The sequence below is a fragment of the Delphinapterus leucas genome, unplaced genomic scaffold (assembly GCF_059928025.1).
Source record: "Delphinapterus leucas isolate spDelLeu-1000000601 "Yukka" unplaced genomic scaffold, BTC_Dleu_Yukka2 spDelLeu_asBTCV2_sq25, whole genome shotgun sequence".
Taxonomy (NCBI): Eukaryota; Metazoa; Chordata; class Mammalia; order Artiodactyla; family Monodontidae; genus Delphinapterus; species Delphinapterus leucas.
Window position 1 is genome coordinate 7,282,726 of NW_028322234.1, and position 19,958 is coordinate 7,302,683.

Sequence of the window (19,958 nt, forward strand, 5' to 3'; positions counted from 1 at the left end):
TACTGAATCAGTACGTTTATATTAAAGTCCTTTTTTTTTTTTTTTTTTTTTTTTTGCCGTACGCGGGCTTCTCACTGTTGTGGCCTCTCCTGTTGCAGAGCTCAGGCTCCGGACGCGCAGGCTCAGCGGCCATGGCTCACGGGCCCAGCCGCTCCGCGGCATGTGGGATCTTCCCAGACCGGGGCATGAACCTGTGTCCCCTGCATCAGCAGGCGGACTCTCAACCACTGCGCCACCAGGGAAGCCCTAAAGTCCTCTATTTTAAGAATTAATTTCATTTATTTTGGGCTGCATTGGGTCTTCATTGATGCGTGCGGGCTTCAGTAGCTGTGGCACGTGGGCTCAGTAGTTGTGGCTCATGGGCTCTAGGCGTGTGCGCTCAGTAGTTGTGGCACACGGGCTTAGTTGCTCCGGGGCATGCGGGATCTTCCCGCACTAGGGATCGAACCTGTGTCTCCTGCATTGGCAGGAGGATTCTTATCCACTGCGCCACCAGGGAAGTCCCCGTCCTATCTTTTTAAACCACTCAGTGATTTTTAATATTTAATACAATCAAACCTAATGAAAACTCTTTTTATATAAATCTTTAAAATTACTGGGAAACTAAAATTTAAATCCCATTCATAACTGCACTGCACAAATACTTGATATGCAATAATCTACATCTTCCCAAAGATGTTGTGGCTTATAGTAGGGTATTTTCTCCCTCTCCACCATAAGTTTACTGAACTTTCTCCTTTGTTTTCAGTTTTTTATTTTCTTCTACAATTGCTTCATATTTCTCTTCCATTTCTGCCAATTCTAGGTGAAGCAGCTCTATTTCTAGATTTTTCTGGGGTAGCAGCTCCTAAGCAATGTTTTAAAAAATCCAAAGCACTATTAGGATTCTCTGGTTCTTCATATAAGATTACCAATACCTTGGTCAGCGTGTCCAGCACCCCCGACTTCTCCAAGTACCTCCATAACTGATGGGCGGCTTTGTAATGAACCATAGTGAAAGCAGCGGCCGCGTTTCCATTTTATTTTATTTTACTTTTTCACTCCCATTTTATAGGGGAGGAGTCTGAGGCCAGGGAGGTGCCAATGCCCCCCTCAGAATGCTTAGAGCTCCCATTCTTTTCCTCACACCTAGATCCTCCAAGCCTGGAGACCCTGCAATGCAGCCAGTAACTCTGTGCCCAGGTTCCCCACCCAATGCTTCTGGGACAGGATGCCCAGCCCAGGACCCTGGGATCAGCCTGAGACCGTTTGGGCCCCACTCCAGTCTATCCCACACACCCCCAACAGGCCAACAGCGCCTTGCTCCATGGATGCCAGGCCCTGGCCCTGGGTAGCAGCTCCCGTTTCATGGCGGTTTGTAGGGTTCCCACCACAGGACATGTGGCAACCAGTGCTGGACAGAGTGGGTGTTGGTGGGGGGCACTGACGCCAGAGTCTGGGCAGTGGGGATGGGGTCTGAGTCACTCCGCCTGGGTTAGACTCCTGCCTGTGTTGTGTGGCCACAGGCCAGCCACTCGCCCTCTCTGAGCCTCACTGAGGCTCACTGAAATAGGTTAATAAGACAGCCATGTACCTCAAGGCGGTTATGGGGATTCAGGGCATCACGTGCCTAGAAAGAACAGGCTGGGTATGCAATAAGCACTTAATAACCAACTGTCGTGATTGCGATCATTGGTCTTCCTATCTGTAAGGGGAGGCAGATGTTTCTGTTTCTCCCTGGGAACGGAATTTGGGGGTCTGCCTTAGGTCTCCCAGGAGGAGCGGGAGTCCAGCTGCCTGGGCAGGGTTATCCTCCAGACTGTCCTTCCAGCCAGGCCCCAGGGTCCCAGCCTCAGGGCATCCCTGCACCCATTTCCTGTCTTTCAAGGGCAGCTCCGTGTCCAGGGCTGGCTCAGGGGCACCCAGAGGCAGCTCCATCTTCTCCTTGAGAAGCCCAGCTGTGTCCACGTCAGTTCGCTCTCCTTTGTCCCAGGATATGTTCACCACCAGGGCCTCTTGCTGGGACACCTCCTCCGGGAAGTCTGCCGGGCTGTTCCACTGCCAAACCTGGAGACGGACGGTGGGGTCAAGGCTGTGGGCAGGGCCCTATTTCTCATCCACACAAGGATGGAGTGGACCAGGTCCCTTCTGGCTTAATTCTCTAAAACCCGAGACTAATTCAAGGATCAGTTGGAAGGACCCCCCCATTTCTCTTTGAAAAATTGCCCGTTCTCTCTTAGTTGATGTGGTTGGACAGGGCAGTAGCCCCACGCCAGCTCTTGCCATTGGCATGTGATCCTGGCCCAGCCAATCAGAACACTCCTACCCCCTGGTTCTAGTGATAGGCTAAGGGATGGGCATATGACCCAAGCTGGGCCAATCAGTGATGTCTGAGAATTCTGCTCCAGTTAATGGGAAAAATGGATACCCTGCTTCCACAGGGGGAAGGCTGAGCCTGCCTGAGATAGAAGCCTGAAGGGAGGATAGCACCACAAAGAGATGGAGTCCTAGTTCCTGGATCCAGCCATGCCTGAAGCCCACCACCCTGGATTTTTTTTTCCATCAGGTTCCTTTGTGGAACTCACTTCAGTTCTGTTTCTGCTACTAGTAAATGGCCCACACGAGGTTCCCCTTTGGGTTTCTATTTGCCTGTCTATAAAATTGGACAGGCTTTTGGAGTTCTTGCACCAGTGGGTTGGGGGAAAGTAAAATGAGTTAATGCATGGCCATTACTCTTCAGAACCCTGGTCCAGATATGGACCCAATAAACAAGACCTGGAATTAGAAAGGGGGCCCTTACCTGCTTCCCCTGGCTGCCAGAGAACTCGACGGCAGTGCTGGCACAAGGTGTGGGCAGGGGTGGGCACAGGTGCCTTACAGCCCTGGGGAAGGAGGAGAACTGGTCAGTGCTTCTGTTCGTTCTTACTTTTTAATTGTTCTGACTTATTTTTTTCATCTCCATTAGGTTATAATAAGGGGAGTGAGGATGTGGCCAAGGGGTCAGGGGTACGGGAGACTGATAGACCCGGATTGAAATCCCAGCACTGTCGCCACTGCTGGATGCCTGGGCCTGACTATCTGGGCCTCAGTTTCCTCATCTCGAAAGTGGACATAAAAACCTACTTGGGGTGGAGCAGTTATTACTATTCTTACTATCACTATTACAGATCATCTCTGGGGAAGGGGTGCAAGTTACCTGTTCAAGCCGAGGTACCCAAAGATTCCCAGGAGAAGGATGCTCACGAAGCTCCCAAAAGATGCGAGGAAGACGGACAAATCGGACAACTCAGAAACCTGGACTTCTGGAAGCAGAAGAGCTTGGGCTGGGGGAGAGCCACCTCCTGCTTCTCATTGAGGAGGGAGTGGGAGGGGCGGGCCCTCCATCAACTCACTGCTGACCCTGGCATACTGTGAATCCCTCTGTGCCTCAGTTTCCTCCTCTGTGAAGTGGGACCCCGCCTGCCCTGTGACTGCAGGATAAAGCCCTGGCACACAATAAGTGCTCAGGACACTGTAGCTCCAAGAGCCTGCAAGTAGGGCCTGTTTGGTTGCTCCCCCGGACCCAGACCAGCCCACTGCACACCCAGTCTGACTCACTGGTTCTCTTGGGACCAGACTTCACAACAAGGACAACAGGCAGGGACCGTGGCAGGAACAGGGATCATTTGGTCTCCAAATCTGTCATTGCCACACACCCCAAGACAATGGAGCCCACCTCCTTATGTTTGTGATGAGATACTCATTCATTCATATTCATTCATTCACTCAATAAATAGCCCCCCTGCTCCCTTCCTTTCCCCAGGAGCTCCAAGGCTGGGGGAGGTAGAGCCCACACAGACACCCACACACACTCCCAAGGCGTCAGGCCAGGTAGGAGGGGCAGTGGGGGGTGCCCAGAAGGAAGCCTGGAAGGCTTCCTGGAGGAGAGAGCTTTTGAGCTGAGTTTTGAAGGATGAATAGGAGTTTGACAAGGAGACCAAACATTCCAGACAGAGAAGCCTGCAAGGAAAAGCCAGCATAAGAGAAGGTTCATGAGGGGAAGCTGCAGCAGAGGTGAAGGAGTTGGGAGCAGGTCAGCCTGCGACTTTCTCCTGAGAGGGATGCATGGGGAGCCATGGAAGGATGGAGGGTCAGGGCGGGACTGCTTGCTGACATGTGGGATGGGGCAGTGCACGCTGGGTAAGTACCCGGGCCCGCCCCCTCACTCACCGACGGTGAAGCGCAGGGGCTGGCTCCAGGCACCCCGCCACTTGGCTGTGTCTGCTCGAACCTGCACCTTGTAGGCTGTGGCAGCCCGCAGGCCCTGGAGGGTGATCTGGGTCTCTGTGGCATTCACTGACAGCTCTGTGGGCGGGAGGCAGCGTGTGTCCCTAAACCCCCTTTACTCTGGGCTCCACCCTGGGGGTGGGAGTAGGGGCTCACAGACATTTTGCTGAATAATCTTCCCTAAATGCACCCATTCACATCAAACTTATTTGGAAAATATTCTTCATCAAACTATTCAGTGAATGATGCTGTTTCTTCTCAAATTCTGACCAATTTGCCCTTCACTCGCTCCTAGTCCACTCCTTTCCAGCCACATCTGCCTTCTCCTCAGAGCTCCCTAAAAGGCACCAGGTTCAATCCCAAACCTCAGGGCCTTTGCACTGGCTGTTTCCCTGGCCTGGTTCACCCTTTCGCCAGATAACTACATGGAGGAAAAATTCCTAGAACCCTAAATCCATATTCGTTGTAAATATTCAAGAGGAATATTCTTCAAAAGAAATTTCGGGGAAGTTGGTACATTTGGCCAAATGGGCATTTGGTGCATAAACCTTCAGCAATTTGACTTTTGGCAAACTGCTTTTCAGCAAATGGGCTGCTTCCAGCTGTGCCACTGTGAACAAGTCACCGACTCCCATTTGGCCTCATTTACCCCCTCTAAACAACGGAGGGTGACCAAGCTGATGGCAGAATGTCTATGTCTGATGTCAGAGCAGCCCCCGTTCCACCCTCCTCCCTCCTCCACCCCCCTCCCGCCCCTGTGCTGGGCTCGAGGAAGGAAGGCAGGATATAAACTCATGGTCTTGGCGGCCTGGCCTGTTGCTGCAGGAGATGGATGGGCGAGGCTGTATTCTCGCAAGGCTATGTTACCCAGTGGGGAGGAAGAGGCTCCCAATGTGGGAAATGACAGGAAGTTTCAGCCCTGGTGAGACCTGCCCTGTACATCCTCATTTCTTTCCCTCCTATGGGGCAGGAAGGGGCACCTAAGTGAGCTCAAATCCAAGCTTGTTTAACCTTTGGGCAGGTGAATCCCTCTCCAGGCCTCAGTTTCCCCATCTGTAGAATGGAGACAGTCATCCCCGCTCCATAGGAGTTGCCGTCTAAAGGGCCAGTCAAGACCCTTGAGTCCAACTCTATTGTTCCATGGGTGTGAAAACCAAGGCCCAGAGAGGGACAGTGAGGTGCCCAGGGTCACACAGCAAGGCAGAACTCAAGGCCAGAGCCCTTCCTCCCCCAGCCAGGCCTGTGCTGCCTCACGTACCGGATACTTGGTTGCTGGCCTCATCCTGGCAGCGCACAACGTACTCCTTCAGGATGCCGGGGCAGGTGCTCAGCAGAGATGGTGTCCAGTCCACAGACACTGAATCCCGGCTGAGTTTCTTTACAGACACATGTTGTGGGCTCCCGGCCTCCGAGGCTGCAACCAACATCCTTTACCACGGTCAGCTCCAAGGGTGCTGGTTGAGTACTTCCTGCCTGCCCAGCCTGCTACTGTCCAGAGACCCAGGGAACCTTGGCCACAGAGTCAGCTGTGTCTGCCAGTTCCACCACTCTTGGTGTCATCACTTCCCCTCTCTGAACCTCAGTTTTCTTACTATATCATGGTGCAATGCCTCTCGGGGTATCTTAAGAGTTGACTGAGCTGACTTCTATGTGTCTGGCTTCTGGCCAGGGCCTGATATGCAGTAGGTGCCTCTAAATGGTATTCCCCCTTCCTGATACCCAAGGACACTGCCGAGTCCCCTGGGGAGACCACCCTGCAGGTTTGGGCCACTCACCATTGCCTCCAAAGTGGAAGGTGGACAAGACGGTGGACCACGAGGTGGGCTTCTCCGGGTGTACAGAGGCAAAGATAGTGATGCGGTAACACTCCTTCTGCCACATTGCCCCAGATGCTTGGCTCAAGCTGTGCGTTGCTGGAAGGATTAGCAAGGGTCAGACCAGTAAATAGATTGTGTCCCCACCTCCGCACCTGTGCCATCTGCCAGAAACTCTTAGAGCACTCCTACCCATGCTTTAAAGCCCTTGCACCAATGTCCCCTCCTCCAGGATTCCGTCCTCATGCCCCTCGCCACCCCATCCCCGCCCCTTCCCAACCTGTCCCCACCCCCTCCAGCACAGCTCCTGCTCTATGGTGCCGGGGTGTCTGCATCCAGCTCTGTCTCCCCTGGCTGGGAGCTCTTTGAGGACCAGGCTAAGGCTGAGGCTTCCTGGGACCCCGGCCAAGACCACGTCAGAGAGTGAGAGGCTGCTTGGGCCATTTGGCACCCTCCCTTTCCCTCCAGAGGCCTCATTAACTTGCCACCTGCATCTTGCTAGCTGCTACCTTTCCTGGCACGGGTGAATGTTTAACAAACACCCTGCGACGTGAGACTCATTACCTGCTGGGGTGCAATTTTCCCAGGGCTGAGCCCTGACACCCCAGGATCCCAGCAGGAAGCTCCAGACCTGCATGAGTGGAAGGGTCTGTCTTGGCCTGTCCCCACCTCTGTGTGACCTTGCGCAAGTGGCAAGACCTCTCTGGGCCTCAGACACTCCACAAGGATGATGCCTGTAGGTTTGAGCTGACCAGGAGCTCTAATGGAGGATGCAGGGCAACCGATATTATGGTACCCATTCCATCAGGGTCCCGGTCCTGGGGTGCCGTCAGGGTGCAGGTGGCAAGGCTCTCGTCCTGGCCCTGGGGCTGCCACTCAATGCAGTATGTCATGCCCTGGGCCCGGGCTGGCCAATGCATGGTGGTCCTGTTGGCTCTGGTACTGATATTCAGGACCCCTGGTTCTGGAAGAAGACAAGAGAGGCACATCAGAATAGCTGCCTCATGCTCCCCCCAACCCAAGGCTCCTATAGCCCCATCCCACCCTCTTGACAAGCTCTAACCCCCCAGGGCCAGGAGTGTCTGTATCTGGCTCTGTCTCCCTACGCTGGGGGCTGCCAGGATGGGGGCTGAGCACAGAGGGGACAGCAGGGGCTGTTTGAATGAATCGAGTCCTCCCCCAGCCTGACTGTGGGTTCCCTGCCAGGATGCCCACAGTCAGTGCTCCCTATGCTGCCACTACTACCCTGTCAGGCTAGTGGGCGTCTCCTGGTCCAGCAGATGCCTGGCTACCCACCACCCACCTTGCCCAGCGGTGGGTGGCTGTGGTAGAGGAGGAGCCTCCCGGCTGGACCAGAGCTCAGAGCCCCGAGGACAGACCCACTCAACCCCCTGGGCTTATCTCTCCACTCCCTACAGCAAGGCCACCTGTACCAACCTGAGAGGTGAGTACTGCTTCCAATTCTAGGGACAATAGCTATCATTTATTGAGTTCCGACTGTATGCGCCAGGCCAGTGCCGAGCATTTTACAGGTGCCACTTTCCCATAAAGTGGGACCATGATTATCCCAATGATATAAAAACTGAGGCTCAAAGTCGGAGAGCCACCAGCCCAATGTCACATAGCAAGGCCATGGCCCAAAGCAGACCAGGAGCTGACAGACTTGCCGCTGAGTCACCCTGGCAAGTGGCTTCATCTGTCTGAGCCTCAGTCATCTCATCTCTGAAATGGGCATCATCCTAACAGCCCAGCTGGGTGCTCAGCAGGATCAGGACTAAGGTGAAGCGAGCAGGGCATGAAATTAAGGAGGCGCCAAAGAACTCAATCACCAAGATCAACACTCTTCTAATGCAATATTTTTTAAAAAATCAAAATGAACCTAAAAATATGTACTGAGTACTATTCACGGTTGCCAAACAAGGGAAACAGCTCAAATGTCCGTCAGTGGAAAAACAGATAAACAAAATGTGGCCCATTCACACAGTGGAATATTACTCAGCCATAAAAAGGAATGAAGCACTGATGCCTGCTACAATGTGGATGAATCTTGAAGACATCAGGCTGTGAAAGAAGCCAGACACAAAAGGTCACATAGTATATGATTAGTTCTATGAAATGTCCAGAGCAGGCAAATCCACAGAGACAGAAAGCAGATTGGTGATTGTCAGGGGCTGGGGGAGGGGGAGGGGGAGTGACTGCTAAGGGGGACGGGGTCTCCTTTTGGGCATGATGAGAAGGTTCTGGAACTAGACAGAGGTGATGATTGTACAACATTGTGAATGTAATTAAGGCACCAAATTGTACTTGTTAAAATGGTTCCTCTTGATATGTGAACTTTACCTCAATAAAATACATATGTTTATATACATACATATAAAACGTTAATTTTAGATTTATTTTTTTGAGGTAACACTGGTTTATAATATTATAATAATAAAAATGTTTCACGTGCACAATATTCTATTTTGACTTCTGAATACCCTACTGTGTGCTCAACATGAAAAATTTAGTTTCCATCTGTCACCATACAGTTGATCCCCTTTACCCCTCCCCTCCCCTTGCCTCTTCCCCTCTGGTAACCACTAATCTGTCCTCTATATCTAGGTATTCGTTTTGGTTCGTCCATCTAGTTAGTCAGTCAGTTGTTTGTCTGTTTGGTTGGTTGGTTGGCTGGTTGGTTGGTTTTTATATTCCACATCTGAGTGAAATCATAGGGTATTTGTCTTTCTCCAGCTGAATTGTTTCACTAAGCATAATATCCTCAAGGTCCACGCGTGTTGTCACAAATGGCAACATTTCATTCTTTTTTATGGCTGAGTAGTATTCCATTGTATACATGCACCACATCTTTTTTGTCCATTCATCCATTGATGGGCACTTAGGTTGTTTCCATATCTTGGCTATTGTGAATAACGCTGCAATGAACATAGGGGTGCATATATCTTTTCCAATTATGTTTTCTTTTTCTTTGGATAAATACCCAGAAGTGGAATTGCTGGATCATATGGTAGTTCTAGTCTTAATTTTCTGAGGAATCTCCACACTGTTTTCCATAGTGGCTGCACCAATTTACATTCCTGCCAACAGTGTATGAAGGTTCCCTTTTATCCACATCATCGCCATTGATTTTTTCATTGTGTATAAATATATGTATATATTTAATATATGTATACATGTATATAAAATGAGCAAAATGTCTAGATTTTAAATAAAGACAGGATCAACCCTGTATTTGCACGACGCTGCCTTGCTTGCCACACCCTGATCTTGGCCCTGGTCCTAATAAAACTTTATTTACAAAAACAAGTGTTTGGCCTGGGCCACAGTTTGCCAGTGAGAAATTTTTTAACTATTACACTATAGCGCTATGCATTTTTTAATGCTATGCATTTTGAATACGGACTTTACACACTCCTAAATTAGACACCACATTACATTTTTGTGCCTCACTCGCTTCACTCTAGTCTAGCTGAGGCTCGAGTACGTGCTCAGCTCCAAGAGGCCCCCCCACTGCCCAGCCAAAGGCACCTGAGTGGGTATAGGCAGGAATGTGCCATGTCTGGTTGGGACCGAGGCCAAAGCGATTCCGGGAAACGACAACCAGGTCATAGGCGGCACCCGAGAGGCTGAGCTTTTTCCGCAGGCGCAGAGTCCTCGTGGCCTTGGCCTTACATGGGCAGGACAGCATATGCAGGTGGACATGGTAGGTCACCTCCATGCCTGAGTCGGGCCCGAGGCAGCCTTCTGGAAGCTCCAGCTGGGGCAGCTGTTGTGAGTGTGAGAGATGGTTTGTGGGGACCTGAACATGCACGTCGTCCCCGTGGGTTGACATCAGGATGCTGCCAACGAGCACAGGCTCATCCACGGGCCACAGCTGATGACATGTATGAAAATTTTTTTTAAAATAGTAAACCTCAGTGCTGGCAAGGCTGCTGGGAAACTGACACACCCACTGCTCATTGGTTTAGGGGGAGGGGGGGAATAATTAGGCAAAACCCACTGAAAGCCAGAGAAAAAAAATGTTTCTGTCTTTGGACCCAGTTACTTCGAGCCTGGACATTTTTCCTAAGAAAAGAAATTCAAATTATAGGAAACCTAGGACGAGAAGGAGCTTCACTACAGCTTTATCGTGCCAGCCCATTGGGGACCTGGCGGAATCAATTATGGTGAAGCCAGGGGTTGAAATGTATGGTGAGTTTGCCCCAACTCAGGCAGGGGATTTCCCCTCTGCGCCTCAGTTTCCTCCTCTGGAAAATGGATTCATTCGACTGTACTTAATGAGTTGTTTGGGGGGCTTCAAAAAAATCATCTCCCATCCAGACCAGCACAGTCAACCCCTTCCTGGCCTTCCAGCTTTCACGTGAGCCCCCCAAAATCTGCTCCCCCAATGGCTGCCTGAGGGAGCCTGTGAACACCTGAGTCCAGCCATATCCTTCCTCTGCTCACACACCCTCCATGGCTCCCCATTACCTTCAGAGTTCAACCCACAGTCCTTCCGGTCCCTACCACCTCCACGGCTCATCTCCCTCCTTTTAAACACTTCCACTCCAGCCTCTTGTCTCCTTCTCTCTGTCCTCAGGCCACCCCACAGGCCTGCGATGGTCCCATTACCTGCTCATGCAAGGTCACCTTCCTCCTCCCATTCGGGCGGAGCTGCTCCACCGAGAACCTCACCTTGGCCTGTGGGGGGGTTTCTGCAATGAGACAGCAAGACAGTGACACTGGGGGTGGGGTCCTTGCTCACAACGTCCTGCAGACCCTGGATTGGGACCCAGGACCTTTTCCTTCCCTCCAATGAAACACAGGATTCCATGGGTCGTTAAGTAGTTTTCAAAATCTGCAAACATGGAGATCCACTCCACGATAGTGTGAATATACTTAATGCAACTGGCTAAAAATGGTTAAAATGGCAAATTTTATATTATGTCTTTTTCTACTACAATTAAAAAAAAAAATCTGAAAACAGCCATCGGAGTTGTTTCCCAGCAGATACGCACTTGGGTGGGCAGGAGGAAGCTCCAGCTCAAAGGGTAGGGGGACAAATGTTGACAGTCACTCCCCCCATCTCTCCCTCCCACCCCCACCTCGGGCCACGTCTCCACTCTGGAGCTGCCCTGGCTCCAGCTTCCTGTGTCATTTGGAAAAATCTGCCTTCACGACACAGCTACTTGCACCCATCAACTCCTTGTTCGGCTTTCAAAGAACAAAACCCACCAAACTAATTGGAAGGAGAGAAAGACTGATAAATGTTTTCTTTTTATTATGGATTTGCCACATTTTACAAAGTGAAACTTGCCCACTGCCCTGCCACCTTGCACTAATTTTCCCTAATTTCTTCGGCAGCCTTATTTCTAACATCCATCACCTTAATGCTAACGCTCACCACCTTATTTCTAATACTACTACCATCTTTCTAACGCCTGTCTCCCTTCCTGTGGTCCAGGGTGCTCTCACCAGGGGGGATGCACACAGGGCTGCTCCAGCTGCTCCAGGGACCTCCGGAGACCCCTGGCCTCAGCCGTCGCCGCAGCTGGAATTCCTGGGCCGTGTCCATCTCCAAGGGGCAGAGGCATGACTCTGGGAAGAAGCAGATCAAACATCAAGCAAAGGGGCTGTCCCAAAGCCGGGAGCACCCAGGGCTTGGCACTGGTCACTCAGCCATCGTGCACATATTAAGCTCCAACTGTGCACATGCACTTATTGAGTGCCAACTGTGTACAAGCACTTATTGAGAGATAATCATGTGCCGGACCCTGAGGACACAGCCAGAATAGGCCAGGTCCTGTGCTCTTGGGGCCTCAAGGATCACCCACTTCTTCTACTGTCTGGAGTTCAAGTCTCAGCAAGGCCATCTACTAGGGATGTGAACTTGGCCAAAGGCTTCACAAGCCCAAGCCTTTGTTTCCTCACCTGTGAAATGGGAATAATCCAATACTGAACTACAGGGAGGCGCAAACAAGCCTACAGAGAATTTAGCACTGGGTCTAGCACACAGTGGGTGCCTAATTAATGCTAACTTGCTACCGCTGTCATTGTCACTATTATTCTCACCGAAGCCAGCATCATCCTGATGTCCACAGTCGCCCTAAAACAAGACCATATTTATACATTGTTTTACATTTGGGTGTTGAAAATTCTAGCTTTTTTGAAATTTTCAACAATTACTTTGCTAAATGTAACATGGAACCCTGGATTGGATCCGAGAACAGAAAGAGGACATTCTTGGAAAAGTGGGTGATAATCCAAATAAACTCTGGAGTTTAGTTCATAGCAAGAGACCAGTGACAGACAGACTTGGGAACGAAAGCCATTAACCTGTGGGGAAGCTGGGTGAAGGCTCTTTGTACTTCTTTGTAACTTTTCTGAAAATATAAGATTATTCCCAAATAAAAAAGTTTTGTTTTTGTTTTTTTTAAAGAATTATTTGGGGGAATTTCCTTGCAGTCCAGTGGTTAGGACTTGGCACGTTCACTTCCGGGGCCCGGGTTCAATCCCTGGTCAGAGAACTAATATCCCACAAGCCGTGTGTTGAGGCCAAAAATTAAAAAATAAAATAAAATAATTATTTTAGGAGGCAAAATTATATTTTTATAATTTCCTAAAAAAATATTTTAAGAGACAAAACCTATCTGTTTGTGGTGTCATGGATGAGGAGAGGCAAGTTTAGGACCCAGCTAGCCCCACACTCCCCGGCTGATGCTGAGAGGTCCCTGGACATCCTGAGCCTCAGTTTCCTCATCTGCAAAGGGGGGCTGAGAGAGTCCACTGCAGAGTGTGTTAGGGGGCTGGAGATAAAAAGCAAAGAGATGCCCCTCCCCAACAGGAGTCCCATGTCACCTGCCTCTGACTGATCCGAACCCATTCACTTGATGGGAAAACTGAGGCTCAGGGAGGGGCACAACATTTGGAGGGAAGATAGGGCCCAAACTGAGGCTACTCCCTGGACTCAAGATATTCCCAGGCTGGGGGAGGGGTAGACACCACAATTCAGAAGCTGGGTGGGTGTTCTCTGTCTCTCCCAAACCAGGGACTCCTTGGGGACTTGGTCAGGGCTGAGGTTTCTTGCAAGCCTAGGCTTGCCCTGCTTGCAGGGGACAGAGGGGAGAATAGAGTAGCTGAAGCATGAATGAAGGTCCAAAGAAGACATACAGATGGCCAACAGGTACATGAAAATGTGTTCAACATCACTAATCATCAAGGAAATGCAGATCAAAACCACAACGAGATACCACCTCACACCTGTCAGAATGGTTATCATCAAAAAGACAAGAGATAACAATTGTTGGCGAGGACGTGGAGAAAAGGGAACCCTGTGTACTGTTGGTGGGGATGTAAATTGCAGCAGCCACTATGGAAAACAGAGTGCAAGTTCCTCAAAATATTAAAAATAGAGCTACCATATCATCCAGCAATACCACTTCTGAGTATTTATCCAAAGAAAAGCAAAACACTAATTGGAAAAGATACATGCACCTTCATGTTCACTGCAGCATTATTTACAGCAGCCAAGATGTGAAAGCAATCTTAGTGTCCATCGATGGATGAATGGATAAAGAAAATGTGGTACATGTATCAATGGAATATTATTTAGCCATAAAAAGAAGGAAATCCTGCCATTTGCAACATGGATAGTCCTTGACGGCATTATGTGGAGTGAAATAAGTCTGACAGAGAAAGACAAATACTGTATGATCTCACTTACAAGTAAATTTAAAACAAACAAAAAACCAAACTCATAGATACAGAGAACAGAGTAGTGGTTGCCTGAGGTGAGGGGTAGCGTGTGGGCGAAACGGGTGAAGGTGGTCAAAAGGTACAAAGTTATCAATATAAAATAAGTAAGTCCTGGGGATGTAATGTACAGCATGGTGACTATAGTTAACAATACTGAACTGTATTGTCTGAAAGTTGCTAAGAGAGTAAATCTTAAAAGTTCTCATTACAAGAAGCAAAATCTGGAACATGCCTGTGTGGTGACGGATGTTAAACAGACTTATTGCGGTGATGATTTCACAATGTATACAAATATCAAATCATGTTGTACACTTGAAACTAATATGATTTTGTATGTCAGTTACATCTGAATTTTAAAAAGGAGGGACTTCCCTGGAGGTCCAGTTAAGACTCTGTGCTCCCAATGCAGTGGGCAGGGGTTCAGTCCCTGGTCGGGGAACTAAGACCCCACATGCCACACAGCACGGCTTTAAAAAAAAAATAGAAAAAAAGAAAGGAGGGAGGGAGGGAGGAATGGTGGAAAGGTAGTTTCCTGGAAGAGGTAGCCCTTGAGCTGGACCCTGAAGGTGGGTTGGATTCACATGTGCTCAGATACAGAGGAGGGCATGCAGGTGGAAGGAACTGCATATACCAAGGCAAAGAGGCTGGGAATCCAGGGCATAGGCAAAGAATGATGGCCATTCAAAAAGGGGCCAGAGGAAGCATGAGGCAAGTGAGGGAAACTAGGGCCAGCTGAAGATAAGGATGACTTACTGAGGGTAGTGGGGAGCCATGGAGGTTGTGTGTGAGCAAGGGAGGTCACAATCAGATCTTCATGTCAGAGAGACCCAGAGGCTAAACATGGGGCAAGAGTGGAGGCCACGTGGGAAGGGTGATAGATACAGAGATTGCAAAACTGATGGGAGAGGTGTGAGGGTGCCCTGTGCCTGTGCAAACCCCTGATCTGAGGAATAAACTCACCCACTTCCACGGGCTGCCAGGTGTCCGGTGCCGGAACTGTACCTCAGCACCATCCTGGTGGGCTGGGGTCTCCCACTCCATGAGCAGCTGCCCTGCTGACCTGGACACCTTGATGTTTCCTGGTGGAGGGTCGTATTTAACTGGAAGCAGAGTTGGGGGTTGGGAAGGGGAAGCCGGCATGTGTGTGAGCTGTTGGTCCTGAAAACTCTGGAAAATCTTCCCATGATCCTCCTGGCCCATAGTAAACCACCAAGCTCCCCAAATTTGCATCAGGGACACCTCTACAGGTCCCATCTAAGCCTGGGGTTCTATCTAAGCCTGGGGTCAAAGAGTTAAGATTTATACACAGGATCCTATTAGTAAAGGTGTCTTTAAAATATTAATACTCATTGCTGACAAGGCTGTGGTGAGACAGGCACTTTTGTAAATTGCTGATGAGAGGGTAATTAACTGACTCTATTTTTTTTCTGAAGGACTATTAGGGAAATCTTACTAACTTTTTAAGCCCACTTCAAGGAGCCTGGCCTGAGGAGAGACATCTATCATGCTTTCTGCATCTCGGTCATACTGTGCTTGATTCTAGCTCAGGGTCTTTGCACTTGCTGTATCCTCTGTTTTGCTGTATCCACACTTCCCCATCTTTATTCCTACTGGATCTTTTTCATCCTTGAGCTGGAGCCCTCCCTGACCTCCCAGCAGTATCTCATCATGTGTAACGATCATGCCTTGTTCATCACCCTACATGAATCTGGGCTCCATGAAGGCAGGGACAGGGTTGAGATTAGGGTGAGGAGAGTGAGGCAAGGTTGTACAAATACAGGGTCAGATCCCGTCTTTATTTGAAGTTCTGGGGAATTCTCTGGCGGTCCAGTGGTTAGGGTTCTGCACTTCCACTGCAGGGGGTGTGGGTTCGATCCCTGGTCGGGGAAATAAGATCCTGCGTGCTGTGCAGTGCGGCCGAAAAAAAAAACAACCTGATATTTGATTTGTCATGGCTTTTTTTTTTTACATTAATATTGATTTTTTTAAAATGTTGCATCATGGGACTGCCCTGGTGGTCCATGGGTCAATACTTCGCACTCCCAATGCAGGGGACCTGGGTTCGATCCCTGGTCAGGGAACTAAATCCCACATGCATGCTGCAACTAAAAGATCCCGCATGCTTCAACAAAGAACCCTCATGTGGCAACAAAGATCCTGCGTGCCACAACTAAGAGCGGCACAGCCAAAAAATAAATAAATAAATATTAAAAAAGAAAAGTTGCACCATGATATGGTTTATAATGACTACTGAGGTTTTTTGGCACCCCCCATAACATTCTGTGGCCAAGGAGCGTACCTCATTCATCTCACCCTTGTCCCAGCCCTGTTCTGTGACCTCCATTGGCCTTGCCCATGTACCCTGTGACTGAGCATGGCACTCAGTAGCAGTTCAACGAGTATAAACTAAGTATATGTTATTGATTCGTGAAAACAGATTTTAAAGACTGAACACAGGAGACTTCCCTGGTGACGCAGTGGTTAAGAATCCGCCTGCCAATGCAGGGGACACGGGTCTGATCCCTGGCCCGGGAAGATCCCACACGCCACGGAGCAACTAAGCCCGTGCGCCACAACTACTGAGCCTGTGCTCTAGAGCCCGCGAGCCACAACTACTGAGCCCTTGTGCTGCAACTACTGAAGCCTGCGCACCTAGAGCCCGTGCTCTGCAACAAGAGAAGCCACCGCAATGAGCAGCCAGAGCATCGCAACGAAGAGTAGCCCCCACGCTCTGCAACTAGAGGAAGCCCACACACAGCAATGATGACCCAATGCAGCAAAAAAAAAAAAAAAAATTATAAGACCCAACAGGTCTTGGCCACATTACAGTATCAAGGAGAAACGGAAGCTACCTACATGTTCATCAGTAGGGGATCCGTTAGGGGACCATGAAAGACTCTGCCAGGTTACATGACAGAGTTGGATGTAAAAACAGCTGGCAGTATCCAGCCCCTTGCCAGGGACCCAGAATTCCCTCAGGTCTAGGCTTGGGGACCAGAGGCTTCTCTGGGTGAGGAAGTGGTAGTGGAGAGGAAGAGAACAGGGTGCTGACCTGAGCTGTAGAGGTTCAGGGTAATGTTGGGGGACTTCTCTGTCCAGTTGGCAGCCCGGGATTCCACCCAGAGAGTGACAGCGTGGAGCACGGATATGCCATCCTGGTCAGAGAACTGCAGCTTGGTGGCTGAGCCTGCGGCAAAGTAGCAACAGCGCCCAGGCTTGAGGCTGCGGGAAGGAGGGTATCGGTACTGAGTCTCAGCGGCCACAGCAGATGGTGTGCATCACATCCCAGGATCCTTTTCTTCCCCTTTTACCGCCGCTCCCCAGCCTGGGGTTTTCTTAGGGATCAACTTAGGACTAAGGGGTTTGGAGGATCCCAGAATCTCCTAACATGGGCTGCCACAGAGCGAAGGAAGAAATGAATAGATGGATGAATAAGTCACAGGGTGAGGGTGAAGGAAGGACCACAGGGATCCTAATTGCCGCCCAAACTGGATACCCACCCATGCTGACCCCACAACACAGATCCCCAGCCCTCCCTTCTGACATGAGAAACTGAGGCCCAGGAAGAGGCAAAGACACTGCCGAGCTCATACATCTGAGAGTAGAGGCAGGGGTTCAGGAGCAAAGGCAGGATCCTCACCAGCATCTCAGGAAGTGGCTGACCCCAGCTGCGGGGCCCTCATATTCCCAGGAACATTCATAACCAGCGTTGCTGAGTATCCGGTAGCAGTTTAGGTCCCGGGGGCCCGAAGCTAAGCCTGGAGGTTTGAGAACAGATTAGAGTGTGGGGGGGTGGGGTCCCCAAACTGACACACCCCAGAGAGGAATCTTTGTGACACTTATGCAATCCGGTGTCACCTCAGCCTAAACACGCTGTGACTTCCAGCACCTTCCTGTGCCCTTCCCGCCTGTCTCCTGCCATCTCCCTTGCACCTCCTCCTCCAGCCACTTCAGCCTCTTCACTGGTCCTCAAACACACCAGGCTCACTCCTACCTCAGGACCTTTGCGTGTGCTATGCCCTCTGCCTGAAATGTCCTTGGCCCAGATCTTGACATTCCAATTTCTCCTTCAGTGTCACCTCTTCAAGCACTAGGCTATTTGAAGCAGCCCCCTCCTTCTCCATCCCTCACCCTGCTCTGTTTTTTTCCTAGCACGTCATTGTATGCAGGATATGCATTTATGTGCCTCTTGTCCACCTCCTGCACTAGGCTGTGACCGCAGGAGGACAGCTGGGCTCGCAGCTGATTCCTTCATGTCTAGAACTGTGTCTGCACGTAGTACGTGCTTGGTAAATATTTCTGGAACAAAAGAATAGATGAAACGCCTTGCCCAGTGGCAGATTTAGTGAGTTTGTTACAAGCATGAATGTTCCAGCAATGCTTGCCTCGGAGCAACTTCAAAATGTTTAATAGCTGCTTAGCCCCACATGCTCACCAATCAGGACGGACACAGACACCAGTCCTGCGACCCTGTTACGGAGTAGATGAGGCTTACAGAGGTGACTGCTCCAGGACACCTGAGTTTGGTGAGGCCAGGCCATCAGGCTGTCGGGTTGGGGCTCCTGAGACCCCAGTCTTTGGCTGGGCAGGAGGGAGCTGAGGGAGTGGCTGCTCGGGATGGGTCAGTCAGAGCCCAGTACAACCCCTTCCTCCCACGATGGGGAACTGCCCCAGACCTGAGTCTGCATCCGGATACGGTGGATCCTGAAAACAGCACCCCATGGTGCCACAGGCTTCAGCTGCAAAAGCAATGAAGAGATAATGACAGTCTCAGCCTTTCACTGCAGGGGAGGGGGGCTTGCCCTGTGACCATCCATGCACCTGCCCACTTTCCCATCCTTGCACCCACCCACCCATCCACCTTTCTATCCATCCATCCATCCATCCATCCATCCATCCACCCATCCACTCATCTATTCAGCCATCCCATCTTTCCACCCACCCACCCATCCATCCATCCATCCATCCACTCACTTATCCATCCATTCATCCATCCATCCATCCACACTCATCTATCCATACACCCACCCATCCATCCATCCACCCAACCATCCAGCTCTCGGGCCGCTCCTCTAAAGCAATCCAGGGTCCCCTGTACCTCTCCCTTTTGCTGGTCTCCAGCCCTGCCTGACCTCTAAAAGCCCTGAAACCTTGCTGATCTCCTGTTTACAGAGAGGGAAACTGAGGCACAAAGAAGTTGCCCGAGGTCATGCAACAGCAGAGCTGGGATGAGAGTCCAAACCTAGTCATCTGCTGGGGGCTGGGTCCCTTCCCATTCGATTCCACAAGATGGAGAGAGAGTATGTATATTACATACACTGGGCACATAACACTATTTTATATATATATATATATATACTTGGTCTTTATCCCTTCCTTAGCTATTTCTCATTAAACTCTGGGATGTGGGAAAGATTCAGAGCTTCAGCCCACCCCACAGAAGACAAAATCAAGACCGGAGGGGAGATGCCCAAGTCTGACATCAGAATCCATGATCATCCAGCTCACATTTGATAGAGAGAAAGACTGAGGCCCAGAGACACAGAAACAACCCTGGGAACTGGGTCCACAGCCCTCCACATATACACACACAGCCCCCCGCCCCGGCAAGAAGAGCCATAGGGGACTACTCCAGGGTAGGGGACTCACCGCCCTGCCGGGGTAGCAGGAGGAGAAAGAGGGAGACCAGCCTGGTCACCCGCTGCCCCATGAGGTCCTCGAAGAGGGTGGCAATCCCGGACGAGCTTCTGTGCTGCTGGAGAGGCCCCAGCCACCCAGTCCTCACCCAGGAACACATTAAAGCTTAGCAAGAAAAACTAAAAGGAAAAAAAAAGTTAGGTGTCATGGCCCCTCCCAGGGCAAGTCAAAGTGAAAAAGAAACCCAGGAAGTCAGCCTGGGCGTGGTGGCCTCATTCAGATCACAAACACACCCGAGCCCTGGACCCTTGAGCCCTAGGTCCGGGGGGTCTTCTCTGCTGGCCCCAGACTGAAGCTGGACACTGGGTGAGAGCCCCATGGGTGGCCTGGGGCTCTGTGCCCTTGGCCAGGTCTCCAGCCCTCTCTGGTCCACTTCTGAGACTTAGGAGCTAAATGGAAGGCCAGGGTCTTCAGACGTCAGAGTTCACTCTCCCAGTAAATTGTTATGAAGTGCTTGCTGTAGGCTGG

The 19,958-nt window shown here is 50.5% G+C and overlaps 1 protein-coding gene across 2 annotated transcripts; it reads right to left on the reverse strand.

Annotated features, from left to right (window-relative positions):
* Window positions 1–1,007: 1,007 nt before the first annotated feature.
* Window positions 1,008–19,584, reverse strand: IL12RB1 (interleukin 12 receptor subunit beta 1). 2 transcript variants are annotated; one of them, XM_022558558.3, is made up of 16 exons: window positions 19,443–19,583; window positions 18,470–18,532; window positions 17,434–17,551; window positions 16,846–17,015; window positions 14,754–14,893; window positions 12,111–12,144; window positions 11,514–11,636; window positions 10,671–10,753; window positions 9,588–9,825; window positions 6,856–7,023; window positions 6,021–6,158; window positions 5,504–5,659; window positions 4,189–4,323; window positions 3,176–3,281; window positions 2,780–2,861; window positions 1,008–2,046 (listed from the first exon to the last, which is right to left on the reverse strand). In XM_022558558.3, exons 1-16 carry the CDS (start codon window positions 19,501–19,503, stop codon window positions 1,681–1,683), a joined length of 2,181 nt encoding a protein of 726 aa, XP_022414266.1. In that variant the 5' UTR covers window positions 19,504–19,583; the 3' UTR covers window positions 1,008–1,680. The 2 variants fall into 2 exon arrangements, with proteins under 2 accessions (XP_022414266.1, XP_022414267.1); XM_022558559.2 differs by lacking the exon at window positions 5,504–5,659 and having other exon boundaries at window positions 19,443–19,584.
* Between the last annotated feature and the right edge of the window lie 374 nt (window positions 19,585–19,958).